Source organism: Rattus norvegicus, chromosome 10 (genome assembly GCF_036323735.1).
Source record: "Rattus norvegicus strain BN/NHsdMcwi chromosome 10, GRCr8, whole genome shotgun sequence".
Lineage (NCBI taxonomy): Eukaryota > Metazoa > Chordata > Mammalia > Rodentia > Muridae > Rattus > Rattus norvegicus.
In genome coordinates, this window is record NC_086028.1 from 93,187,082 (window position 1) to 93,200,676 (window position 13,595).

The 13,595-nt window shown below is 50.7% G+C and overlaps 1 protein-coding gene and 1 long non-coding RNA gene across 7 annotated transcripts in view; one reads left to right on the forward strand and one right to left on the reverse strand.

The window, feature by feature from the left end:
* Cacng4 (calcium voltage-gated channel auxiliary subunit gamma 4) overlaps nucleotides 1-13,595 on the reverse strand; it is a 62,061-nt gene that overhangs the window by 3,672 nt on the left and 44,794 nt on the right. The window contains exons 2-3 of the mRNA NM_080692.2: nucleotides 5,811-5,894; nucleotides 487-627 (exon numbers count right to left, since the gene is read on the reverse strand). Of these exons, the coding sequence (NP_542423.1) occupies nucleotides 487-627; nucleotides 5,811-5,894 (225 nt within the window). The remainder of the gene's footprint in view (nucleotides 1-486; nucleotides 628-5,810; nucleotides 5,895-13,595) is intronic.
* The window catches only part of LOC134480890 (uncharacterized), a 28,376-nt gene continuing 17,334 nt past the window's right edge, over nucleotides 2,554-13,595 (forward strand). For 5 of the 6 annotated variants that reach the window (XR_010055851.1, XR_010055855.1, XR_010055854.1 and 2 more), the window contains exons 1-2: nucleotides 2,554-6,907; nucleotides 7,007-7,213. This is a non-coding gene — a long non-coding RNA (uncharacterized LOC134480890). The remainder of the gene's footprint in view (nucleotides 6,908-7,006; nucleotides 7,214-13,595) is intronic. The other variant, XR_010055853.1, reaches the window with a different exon arrangement.

Below are 13,595 nucleotides of genomic sequence, written 5' to 3' on the forward strand. Positions count from 1 at the left end.
TCTCCCCTAAGTCCAGTCACCCTGTCTTACAGGGCAAACTCCCTTGGGTCTTGGCATCCCGTGAGGCTTCACATTCTTTCCTCATATCCAACTCAGTCAGCTCCTGACCCTGTTACATGTTTGGAAATCACCCAGCACCCCGTTGCCTGGTGGCATTTTGCACATCTGACTTTTTGCTATGAGGTGCAATTTGAACACCATCAAATTAACCTCTTGGACGGACGCAATCCAGTGGCGCATAGTGCGCTTACAAACACGTGTGTGACCCTTTATGACGTGTGAAATCCCATTTGTAACGCTGTCATCTCCTCAAACAGAAACCCCATCCCTGCCCCAGGCCTACACACCTGGCCTCTTCAAGTTACCCATGGCTGTGATTTCAGAGTGCTCTCCAACACCAGGAAGCACTTTCCTGGTGTTGGAGAGCACGAGTTCAGGTGGTGCACGATAGCCTCAGCTCCTGTCCGGAGGGGCAGCCCCGCATACCTGCAGCCACAAAGAGGATTCCTGCACTGAGGACAATGTTGTTCTTGCGGCTGTAGATCCTCCCAGCGCCGATGCAGAGCCCTCCAAGCAGGAGCAGAATGGTGCTGAGGATGGGGAAGACACTGGAGGCTCGCACAATGCCTAGGCCAGGGTGGGAACAAAGCAGAGGAGTGAGGTCAGCCAGAACTCCTGCCACGGCCACATGTCTCTACCTGGAGTCCTGCTGCTGGACCTTGGCAAAAAAAAAGGTGGCTCTAGGTTGGCTGTTTACTCTCTCAGAAGCCAACTGACCATAATCACACCTGCTTGCGGGCTGCTGGGCCTCTTTTTTGGAAGTGTGGGTCACACTTCCTCCAGACGAGAGGAATCCAAGTCCCTCACTGGCACTGGAGAGGCCACAGCGACTAATGTTCTGGATGGTAAGGCGTTGATACAACAGCTCACAGTCCACTAAGCTCTCTCCTGGATGGTCCCATAGGAGCATCGGAAGGCTGGGCAGTGGTGTGCTCTAGAGCCAGCTCTGACCAGTGGTTGGGGGAACAGGCTCTAGCACATGAAGTGGGACTAGGTGAGAGACCTGCTCTGTCACACACTGTGTGTCCTTAGCCAAATCGCTTCACTCTTCTTTACTTTACCCGCTTGGGAGAAATGGCTTTAATAGTTCAGCTCCCACTTCACCTGCAAGGGGCACATTCCAAATTGCGACTCCTATAAGGACCCTATGTTTTCTTATGTATATGTACTCACAATAAAGTTGACGTTTTCATTTAATGCTACTGTTGTGTGAATGCACATGCCACAGCCCATGTGTGGATGCCGGAGGACAAGTCTGTGGAGTTAGTTCTTCCAACTTTATGTGGGTTCCATGACCGTGACCAAACTCAGGTCACCAGGCTCCTTCCTACACATGGCAAGTGCCTTTACCTTACCTGGAGCCATCTTGGCAGTCCACCATGATAAAATCTAGTGTACACACACTGGACAAATCAAGTGTAGAAAGTGACTGATAGCCGCTAATAAGAAAATAGGATCGCTGCAACAATACACTGTAATAAAAAGCTAATTAAAAAACCTACGGGTTCTTTATTTCTGGCATTTCCCATTTCATAAGTCTAAGTTGCTGTTGGCTAAAATCTCGGAAATTAAAGCCATGAATTAGCGGGGGCCACTGTGCTGTGGCTGGTTGTGTCCTTGTGGAGTGATTAGCACAAGGATGGCTGCAGTATGCACTGTCTAAGTGGCTACTTATGTTCAGCAAGTCACCGCTGGGTCTGGTGACACACGAAGATGTGCAAGCTCACAACGTGTGTGAGTCACAGGAGAGGCGGCAGGGCAGGGCACAACAAGAAGCTGTCCATCACACTGGCCAGCGGAACCGTGTCTGCTTCCTTGCTCTGCCCCTGACCAGCAGGGTTGGAGGCAGGGCCGGGAAGTTCAGAGACTGCCTGAGTTCGCTGTTTCATAACTTGGCCACAGTGGTGAAGTGATACCAAGCTGGAAAGGTTGACTGTGTCCTTTCCCTGTGGATGTGGCTGCCTATGGGAAAAGGTATTACATATATATTTAGGGACCTTAGGGGTCTCAAGAAGAGACCATTCTGAATGAACCCAGGACTCAATTTCTGTTGCTTTCAGTCACACAGTTCATGGCAGTTTGTTACAGACCCTTAGGAAATGAATGCCCACCAAAGCGCACAGTAGCCTTCTGGTCCTCACCCTGAGTGTCTGGGTAGATGACAAGGTCAGAGGAAGAGAACAGATTCGTGGGAGATGCTCAGAGCTTCGCCTCCTCTGTGTCCTCATCGTCCTAGAGAAATCTAGTTGCATGGACCTCGGTGGTGCCTTGGGGGGACTGTGAGTCAGGAAACGCGGGCAGGTGCCCCTCCTGAGCCAGCTGATTGGCTTGGGGCCTTGAAGCCTCTGAAGGCAGTGTTTGTCTCCTTTCTGTACACCCACAGTGTGAACCCCTGCTCCACAGAGAAGGGATTGTGTGGGGGCATTAAATGAAACTCCTCTCTCTGCCACTTCCTCCCAGACTCCTCTTAGCTTTCTTGTAGTCGCAGGCTCCAGGAGGAGGCTTCCTGTGTGCTTCTCAAACGTGCCTCTGAGCTGAGATGGTCAGACCTGAGTCACAATCCTGCCCTGCCTTCTGCAGACCAGTCAGAGGGTCCAGAGAGGACAGTGGTGGCCCTGTGGCCCAGAGACACCTATCCAGGTGAGTCCTGCCAGCACCCGTCTCTTGTTACATGGACTTAGATGCTCAAGTGTCTTGCCACAGGGACTCTGATAAGCTGGAGTCAGTCATGCCCCAGTGAACACATCCAGCCATGGAAGAGGAGATATATCTGGAGGACAGACACAATCTTATAATTTACTCTAAGCCCCACTGTGCGCTCACAGTTGCATGGGTACCAGCACTGTGGCTTGGCACAGGTGTCGGCCATCTAACTGGAACCTAGGAGGAAGGTGCCAGGCCTGGGACAAGACAGGCAGGGACGATGGGGATAAGACACACCCGAGAAAGAGACTCTCCACGGAGTGTGAGGTGGTGACTCCCTCAGACCCCAACCTGTGAGTGTGCAATGCTCTGAGGCCTCCAGGTACCCAGTGCAACTCAAAATGCAAGTCCAGTCTCTCTCGGGAATGTGAGGCTCAGAGTTGACTTGTTTCTTGAACTTTCTAAGAGTGAGGAGCTGCCTAGCCTCAGGGCCTGCTGGGCTGCTGTCTCACAGGCCTTCCCTTGCCACAGAAGCTTCTGTTTTCCTCGGACTCCTGTACTCTGACACCCCACCGAGGACAGAGCTGTTTCCATGCTCCTGTACCCCACTGAGTCAGGATGGCGACAAGTCCATGACAGAGTTACATTAAATGAGTGAAAAAAATAGATGACATCATCCTATGAGCCGCCGGAGACCTCTCTCCAGGGATTCTCTCTACACAGAGACCAGAGGGCTGAATACTGGGAATCAAGGTAACCTGAGACACACAGGCCCTGTGACCACAGGGACTATGACCTTCACAGGTTGGTACACAGCTGGCTCTAGGTTTCCCTGTGTCCTGAGGGAAGGTGGAAACCAGTTTTCAGGGAACTAGCTCTACAGTCACCGATGGACACACAGTAGCTTGTTACGGACCAGCAGGTCTCCCTGGGGATCTTGTACATTCGAGGATACAGCCTCTGTGGGAGAGACAACTGTCATATGGACCTTATCACTCTGAGGCAGTCCCTGGGGTAGTCAGGGGTCACTGCTGGTGGGAGAACCTGTGGCATCAGGGCTGAAGCCTCTGGTCATATGCTTTGTGTGACTCCAGACCCTTACTCTGTCCTTCTCTATCCCATCCTGGACCCCAGGAGGCTGACAGTATGGACCAAACCATCAAGGCTCCCAACTCTGGCTTTTGGAGGACTATATCAATGATAGAGACATTTCCCAAGGCTTCTCTCTGCCAAGCTGCAAAATGAAGAAGCTGCCGGGCTCTTGCCTAAGAGTCTCAGCTCTTGCCAGTCAGTCTGTCCTTCCAGCTCCCTTTCGTGAGCTCAGCATCGCAGAGCCGGAAGGATGTTGCTCACCCGTAATTTATTTATGCAAGCGGCCTTTCTTGAGTTTCGCTGTGTGCAATCTCTGCCGTCTACGGCTACCCTAAGGGGCCCCTCGTTTACCACGTAGAGTGTGAGCTTCCAGTACTTAGAATCGGAGGGCAGAAAGGCAAAAGGGGAGAAGATATGGAGGTGGGTTGGAGGCAGGGCGCTGGTCGTATTATTTCAGGTTCTAGGCCTGGCTGGAGCAGCCTGACATGGCCTCAGCTCCATGGGAACCATGAGCTGTTCTATTTCATCAGATGACTCATGATCCAAATCCTTTCTTGTAGGGGGAAGAAAACGACCCACAATCAGGTGCACGGTGAATTATGCTTTCTCTAGGACACACTGGTATCGATTCTCTGTGTGTGAGGCTGGGCCTGAGCCCCAGGGTGCTGCCAGAAGCAGCTCTGCGTCTTTTGGCTGATGAGGAGGAGGGAGCAACAGGGAAAGCATCCATTTCTAGCCCTTCTCTGGCTGAGGTTTCCTCCTTTCTGGAGGTGTCCAGAGGTTCACGAGGAACTCTGGATTGACTTTAGGACCAGGGGTAGCCCATCCTTTGGGGTCCGGCATGTGCTGTGGGTACCAATGGGGAGGCATAACTCAGTCCCAGGATCAGGTGGGAGCAAGGGCTTAAGGGCAGTCCATAGGCAGAGGCAGTGGCTACATTAATTAGTTGGAGCTGAAGGAACTTAGGGCCACCTGTCAGAGGAGGCCCTGCCAGCTTCATCACCAACTGTGGGATACTTTTAAAGAAATTAATTATGTTATTTATTTACATTCCAGCCATTGCCCACCTCTCAGTTCCCCCCTCCCACAGTTCTACATCCGACATACTCCACCCCCGTTCCCTGGAGGATTGAGCGCATGCTCTCCCCCTGAGGCCAGACCAAGCCAACCTCTGCTCCTGGTTGGTGGCTCAGTGTCTGGGCGCTGGGTTAGCTGAGACTGCTGGTCTTGCTATAGGGTCGCTCTCCCCTTCAGCTTCCTAACTGACTCCTCACAGAAGCAGTGTGGTGAGGTAATCCCTACAGAGTGTGCTTCAGATGCTCCACCCCCTCAGGAGGATGTGGTAGCTTTTTCCAGGGCTGGGCCTCAGAGCTCAGGCTGGTCTCAAAGTCTCTCGCTACACAGCAGAGGAGGACCTTGGCCTCCTGGTCCTCCTGCTTCTACCTTGTGAGTGTTGATATTATTAATCTGAACAGTCCTACAGGGCTCAGAGAGCTCATATCTTTTCTTTTCGTAAAACTGGAGATCGGGTGTGGTGGGGGTGGGGGTCTCCTGTAACCTAGTCTAGACACAAATTTACTTCATGGCAGGAGACGTTTGACCTCCGTTCCTGATCCTCCACACCTCTGGAGCGCTGAGATTATCCAGCCCACGCCGCCAAGCTGGGCTTAAACTGTGCTGAGTAGGGAGTTGTGCACACACTAGGCAAGCCCTGTACCAACTGGGCTATGTCCCCAGAGGAAGTTCCTACCCTTACTTTCACTTCCTCCAACAGTGGCCCCCTGAAGCGCTATCCTTACTGCTTGTGCTTCAGTGTTTCACCTACCCAAAATACATAGTGTGTCAGGTCTCTCCTGCACTAAGCCCGCCCTCTGAGCTCAGGACTTCTAAATGAAAATGCTCACAAGCCACCCCCGGGGTCAAAGAACTGGAGCCAAGTCCACAGGGCTCACCTCTCTAGCCCCTCCCTTCCTCTCCCCTCCTCATACAAAGCCGCTGAGGTACTTGTCACTCACGGAGGAGGTACTCGGAGCTGTCGTGGTCATAATCGTTGTCCTCTGGGAAGTGGTTGATCCGGAAGCAGTGCCCCTTGTAGATGCCTGGAGGAAACGAGGGGGAAACACAGGCTGTGAATGTCCCGTGGGTTCAGACAACCATTTGTTCCAGACATGGCAGGTCTGAGCAGGTCACAGGGCAGAGAGAAGAGAGGCTGAGTCTGAAGTCCCCATTGCTTACTGTCCCATGAGGATACAGGCGCACACGGAGGTCTTGCACACTGAGGTGAGCCTTGATCAGAACTGTATCGTTTATGGTTAAGCCTTGACACCTCACTGTCGGAGTGAATCCCTCCCACCAATTGCTAGCGTGGACTCAGATTCCAATCTCCTCAATCTGATTGAAGGTAAAGCCAAGAAACTTCCACGAGGGCACAACTATCTCCCGCCTGGCTTTCTCCTCTCCATTTGGAGAGGTCTTCACGGCGTAGAAAAGCAGAATTTCTGGTTTATTTCGTAGCTCAAGGACAGTTCTCCCTTCCAGAATCTTCCATCCATTTCCTCCCAATTATCTGTCACCCTGCAGCCTGAAAATGCCCACCACTAAACACAGCAACAGAGAGGGAGTCACATGGGGGTGGGGGTGTCATGCCACTATGTGCCTGGGCCTGCCAAGTCCTCATGCCTACTCAGCCACATGACTCTAGCGGCCGATGGCCAGAGAGCTCTTCCTCCCCAAGCCCCTAACTGGTCAGCGCTGGTTTATTCCCAGCTGTAGCCAGTTCTTCTCTTGCTGCTGCTGCTGCTGCTGCCAAGCACCCTGCTGGCTTCCAGCAGCCCGGCCTGGCCTCACAGTGGGTGGGGACAGTACTGGAGGCTGGAAATGTGCCAGGGGCACATCTGTCTTCCTGTGTGTCCAACTAAGGTCTCCCTGCTGAGGTGAGAGCTTGCCACTCTCCTACCTGGTGACACACGAGCTGCTGACCAGCTGCTCCACTCCAGGCTCTCCCTCCACCTCCCTTTGGCTGATGCTCAAAGACCTGTGTGCACAACAGCAGCCGTGCTTCCCCAGACCCCAGGTCAGAGGTGCAGGAGGCAGACAGAGCGTCTCAGAGGAGGTATCTTGGGTGGGGTGTGTTTTCTGTGGGAACTTGGTTAACCTTGAGTCCCCTTGCCTATGCAGTGGCCACGACCTCAGCTCTCATCTCTAACCTCAGCTCTCAGATCCCTTAGAACCACGGGAGATGATACCACAGAGAGGCACTGAGGTGGTTCTTAGCCCTTGGAAATGAGTCAGAGAGATTCGCTACTGCTGGGCCCAGAGCTGCCTGTCTTCTACTTCACGTGTCCCTGAGTGGTTGCGTCAGTGAACAGGAGCTGGTGAAGAAGGACTAACAGAATGGGCTGGGCCCGGGATGGCTGAGGTAGGCTGGCAGACACTCGAGTGGGACAGCCACTGCCCCCGCCTCATTCCTAGGACCCGCCCACCCCAGATTTAAAACTGTTTCCACAGACCCAGAACTAGCTTTTAGAGGAGTGGGGTGGGCAGAGCTCTCTGGTCCACCCCAACACTTCCTGTTTCCCTCCCTCCCTTTTTTTTTTTTTTTTTTTTTTTTTTGGCCACTTGATGGGTCTAAAGAAAATCACCAAGTCACACATGCTTGTTGGAACAAGTCAAATGACAAGAGGTTGGAAAAGAAGAAAACAATCTCTTCAGCTTGACAATCCTGCCTCTGACTTGTCTTGATGGGCTGGCTGTCTTCCTACACTCTCCCATGCACATGCGTACAAGCAGGGGTGTCCCCTAGTTTTAAGGGGTTCTGCGAGGTGATCCCAAGTCCTTGCTCATACTAAGTGCATATTATACCCCTGGATATTCTCATTCTCTCTCTCTCTCTCTCTCTCTCTCTCTCTCTCTCTCTCTACTTTTAAAGCACCTTATTCTGAGTTGCTATAGACTCACACGCCCATGTGAGGCATGAGAGGGGCTTGGGAGACGGCTCAGTGGATTAAAGTGCTCACCACTCGAGCATGAGGACCGAGTCTGAGTCCCCAGCACCCATGCCTGGTTCGGTGGTATCCTGTAACCTCATAGTGCAGGGTTGGGAGGTGGGCAAAGAGATTCTGGGCACACCAGCCAAGGAGCAAAGTCTAGCCAATCAGAAAGATCCAAGTTCAGTGAGGAACCTCCATCTCAAAACATGAGGTAGAGAAGGCTGGGGTTACCGCATGCGAGTGTGAGGACTGGAATTCAGATCCCATGAGAGGATGCCAAAGTCTGATGGGCGAGGAGGCCTGCCCATAACCCAGGGTGGTGTACCTGTAACCCAGGGTGGTGTGCCCGTAACCCAGGGTGGTGTGCCTGAAATCCCAGGGTGGCGTGCCCGTAAGCCCAGGGTGGCATGCTTGGGGGTTGGTGGGGGAGAAGATACAGGGAGTTCATAGTAAGCTGGCTACTTAAAATAGCTTAAATGGTGAGACTTGGTTTCAGCTAGAGACTGCCTCAATACCCAAGGGAAAGAACGAGAGAGGACCCAACAGTAACTCAGACACAACACACACACACACACACACACACACACACACACACACACGTGCACGCACACACATGCATGTATACCCACACATACACACATACATGTGCACCCACACACATGAACACACACATATACGTGTGCACTCACACACATGCACACCCATGTGCACCCACATATGTGAGCACGCATGTGTGCACATGAACACACACATCCACAAGTAAGCATAATAATAAACAAGAACCATTTCAAAGTCAGCTTCTGGCCCCATCACATGCCTGCACTGATGTGCACATGCAGTACAACCACATACACACATACGTGAAGAGGAGGAAGTAACATGACATGAGGTGACCTTCACTGGGCTTTCTGCTAACACCTGAGAAAACTAGCATAGTGTCACATCCTGGGTGGTGACACTGACCTCATGTGTGATCCAGAACCTTCCATCACAGGGATTAGCCCTGGGCGCCCTTTGCTTTTAGTCACACCCATCCTGTCTACCCCAGCTTCTCCGGAACTCACAGCTATCACGGTGGGGTTCTCCATGGTGGTAGTTTTGCCCTTTAAAATGTCAACCCATGGAATGTGTGGCCCAGTAACCTTTAGTGGGTGGCTTTCTGTACTCAACACAGTTCTGAGATTATCTCCCCATTTGTGTATTGGTGGCTTGTGCCTTCCATGGCTGGCAGTGTTCCACAACAAGGAAATCTCATCCTCTGCTAAACCATGACCCATCGAAGGAGGTCCGCTGTTTCCAGCAGTGCCGCTGTGGGTGTTCATGTTCAGGTCTTGGGAAAGAATATATTTATTACCCTTCTGAAACAAATGCCCACGGGTGTAGTAATTGTTGGATCACAGGACAGGAACACTCTTAGTGTTAAGAGAGACTGTCCTGGAACTCACTCTGTAGACCAGGATGGCCTTAACTCAGAGACCTGCCTGCCTCTGCCTCTTGAATATTGGGATTAAAGGCACACGCCACCTCTGCCCAGTAAAGTTTTCTAATTAGAAAAATAGTAAGTTGATATTAATCCAAACGATGCTTAGAAGAGCCCTAAAAGGAAGTCACAGGCAAGAGAGGGTTGTAAGAGCCCCAACCTTGCCCAGCACTGAGGAAAAGGGCTTTAGCTACCTAAGGGTATCCTGTAGTCGTTCCAACTGCAGACAAAGCTGAGATTCCGGAAGCCTAGCTTGTACTCACACAGAGACATCTGCTCCAAGCATCCTTCCGATATATTTCACTGCTCCCCACTCTACAGCTAGAAAATGATTTAACTAAACTTGTGAGTTGATTTTTTACGGCACTGGGGATTAAGCCCAGGGCTTTGAGCATGCTAAGCGAGTTCTCTGTCACTGAACTAAGTCCCATGTCCTTAATTTATTTTATGCAGACTCGTCAGTAAGATCTTGCAGTACATCTACCCATTTTCATAGCTTTTGTTTGTTTGTTCTGAGACAGGGTCTCACTCTGTAGCCTTGGCTGGCCTCATCTTACGAGGTAGACTAGGCTAGCCTTGAATGCAGGAATTAGCACCACCAGGCCAGGCCTGTGACTTTGCTTTTAAAGTGCTGGGAATGGAACACAAACCCTTGTGAATTAAGAAAATGCCCTGACACCAAGCAACATCCATAGCCTATTAACTCATTGTGTGTGTGTGTGTGTGTGTGTGTGTGTGTGTGTGTGTGTGTGGGTGGGTGAGTATGTGTGTGTCTGATGAGTGTGTGGTATGAGTGTGTGTGGTGTGGTGTGGTGTGTGTGTGTGTGGTATGTGCGAGGTGAGTGTGTGGAGTATGTGTTGTGCATGTGTGTGTGGTGTGCATATGGTATGTATATATGTGTGGTGTGCATGAACACATGGGTACACATGTGTGTAAATGAATACGAGCGTGCATGTGTGGAGGCCAGAAGTCAACTTTGGGTGTCCTTCCTCAGGGACTACTGACCTTGTTTTTTGAGGCAGGGTCTCTCATTAATCTGGAACGTGCCTAGTAGCCTAGTGTCTGGCCTCTGCAAAGTCTGCTTCTCCGGGGCTAGAACTGCAAGTACCTGTCAACACTCTTGGCTTTTTACGTGGGTGTTGGGGATTGAACTCAGGAATTTATGCCCGCATAGCATTTTACTGGCTGAATTATCTCCCCGGTGGCTCATTCTTAAGCATGTTATTTGCAGTGGCTTCAGGAATGTCTCCATGTCTAGATCTATTCATACATGGTGGCTCTGTTCATACATGGTGGGTCCCACCGTTTGTGGGAGAATGATCAGAGGGAGTCTGTACTCTGCAGTAGCGTTTCTGGTCCTCCCTGCCCCTCCCCTTTGCTCCTTCCTTCCCTGCTTCCTTTTCCTTCTCCCTGCTTCCTCACAAACCTAGAGAGAGACTAGCATGCATTAGAGAGATGGGCATCACTGTGGTTAAGTTTTGCTGCCCTCAGAGGCATCCTGCAGCCTAACCTGCAGTAGCTATGAAGGCGCCTGTGACAGTCAGCGTTCCACCACTGTGACGTGACATGGGAGGTGAAAAATGGCGAGAGAGGAAAGGCTCATTTTGACTCACAGTCAAGGCTCCAGTCTGTCGTTCTTTGAGCCTGTGGTATAGCATTTATTAGTACATCGGGATGAGAGGGGGAGGCTGTGAAGCCCCATTCACTGCACGGTGGCTGGGAGCAAAGAAAAAGGAGCCAAGGTCTCCATCTCCTTCATGGGCACACTCCCAATTAACCAAGCCTGTTCCGACCAGCCCCACCTCTTTAGGACCCCACTGCTACCCAATAGAGCCATAGCCTGGGGAGCAAGTTTTAAAAGCTGGGCCACTGGAGTAGGGAATTCTGGCTTTCTAAAATAGCAGATCTCTATTTTAAAAGAGGCCTTGCAGACGAAATCAAGTTATGAGGGGGTTGCTCAGGGTTTTGAGGGGCCTACCCTAATTCACATGTGGGGAGCTAGGTCCAGAACAATCAATTCTACCCCATCACTGTCTGAGGAGGGAGTGGGTGATGGAGAAGGTGGTCACCCACTGTTTTTGCGTCTAATGAACAAAAAGAGAATGATTACTCCCTGACCTCGAAGCTAAGAATTTGAGATATTTCCCCTAACCGTCCTGATTGGTCAGACATCTTTAGTTATTCTTTGCATGGTGGTTCCATCCCCCCTCCCATTAGGGACAGCTGGAAAACCCATGTCCTAAAGCATAGCAACCCAACATTGACTTCTGGTCTCCACACATGTACCCATTTATACATGTGTATGTGTGCATGTGTGCACATGCACACACACACAGACACACACACACACACACACACACACACACACACACACACACTCATTCACATAGCCTAGTCTACATAGCAAGTTCAGGCCAGCCAAGGCTACATAGTGAGACTCTGTGTCAAAACGAATAAACACCCAGACTGTATCCTCCCTCTCCAGACCCCTTGCTTCTGTTAATGGGACCTAGAGTCCCCATTGCCTCAGTTTCCCTGGGAGTTTTCCCCACGAGAGTTACCTGTTTATGTGGAGCTCAACAGTTTCAGGCCTGGGGACTTCACATTTATCTCTGACAAGTTTAATTTTATTAGCATCGGCTCGAGGTAATTAACAGGGAGAAAATTAATGGCCGATGAGAGAAGCAGGAGAGGGAGCTGTTTTCAACTCTTGTCACTGGAGTTCTTTTTCAGCAAGACTGAACTTCGCTGTGCTGTCAGCTAAGTGACTCCGAGGTTCTTTTTAGTGCATAGTTTATTCCAGGACCCTGGGTACAAGAATACAAGGCACTAGGAGCGGGGTGCTCACAGGAACACAGTGGCCCTCTGGAAGATGAGGAAGTTACTGGAGTAAGAGTTTGTGAGTCACGTGACCCCAGGTGAGTTATGTCCTCATCTGTCAAACTCAGGAAGGGGCCAGAGGGGCTGCTCCTGATTGATTTCCATGGCTTCCTGTGGAGGTATGCATACATGTCAGCATGTACATAGACGTCCACTCATCTCCTTCCACCACGAGCCACTTCCCCTAAAGATGTATGTGTGTGTGTGTGTATGTATATATATATATGTATGTGTATATACACATATATATACAATACACACATACATACATACCAACATAGGAAGTACCTGGAAAGAAATTTCCTAAATGGTAGGACTAATAAGCGAGCTAAGTCTGTGAATTCCTTTGTGTTTTCTGAACTTTCTGCCATGCCTGTGAACAAACCACAAAGCTCATTTAAGAGGCCAGATCCTTTAATTGTAAGAGAAAACACGGTGATGGAGGCGTATCTGAAATGATCACAGAGGCGCTGGCTGTGGAAGCCGGTGAACCAGGCAAGATCTGTGGTGGCAGGAGTGTGTGTGTGTGTGTGTGTGTGTGTGTGTGTGTGTGTGTGCGCACGTATGCATGCATGTGAGCGTGTGTAGTGTATAAGTGTGTTACTGTGTGAGTCTCTGTGTGTGAGTGTATGTGTAGGTGTGCATTGGGTGTGAGTTTGTGTGTGAGTGTATGTGCAGTGTGTGAGTGTGTTTCTGTGTGAGAGTCTGTGTGTGTGTTGAGGTGTGCATGTGTGTGTGAGTGTATGTTGTAGGGGTGTGTGTATGAGTTTGTGTGTATGTATGTGTAATGTGTGAATGTTTCTATATGAGAATCTGTGTGTGTATAGGGGTGTGTGTATAGGGTGTGTGTGTGTGTATTGTAGGTATGTCTGTGTGTGTGTGTGTATGTGTGCATTGTAGGTATGTCTCTCTCTCTGTGTGTGTGTGTGTGTGTGTATGTGTGCATGAGGATGTGTGTGTGTACGCATGTGCAGTGGGATGGGGGTAGCCTGTCCTTCCATGATCCTTCTGAAGGTCATACCTCTGGGCTGTGCCATCACAGAGAGCCTGGGTGACCCATCCCATGGACTCAAGGGATTTCAGAGACAAGACTTTCAGTATAAAAACTGGGTGGTTAGTCACTTTTGAGTCATTTGAAGGATGTTGGCACCTGACACTAGCCTTGGTGAGAGGCACCTTAGCAGTCCATTCTAATTAAGGGACTGGGGGGGGGGAGAATGCCAGCTGCTCTCTTAATAATAACAATGATCATTCCCCAAATCCTTCATCTCCTGCATAGCCTTCCCAGAGCAGTACCACCGGAACACCACAAGCATCAACAGCAGCTAGGAGCGCCTACCAGGAGCATACAGACACCCTCCTGCCCACCTCACGTCTGCTGCAGCCATCAGCCTCGTGCATACGTCCCCTGTCCATTCCACGACTCAGCCGCACCAATTATTTCTTGCCT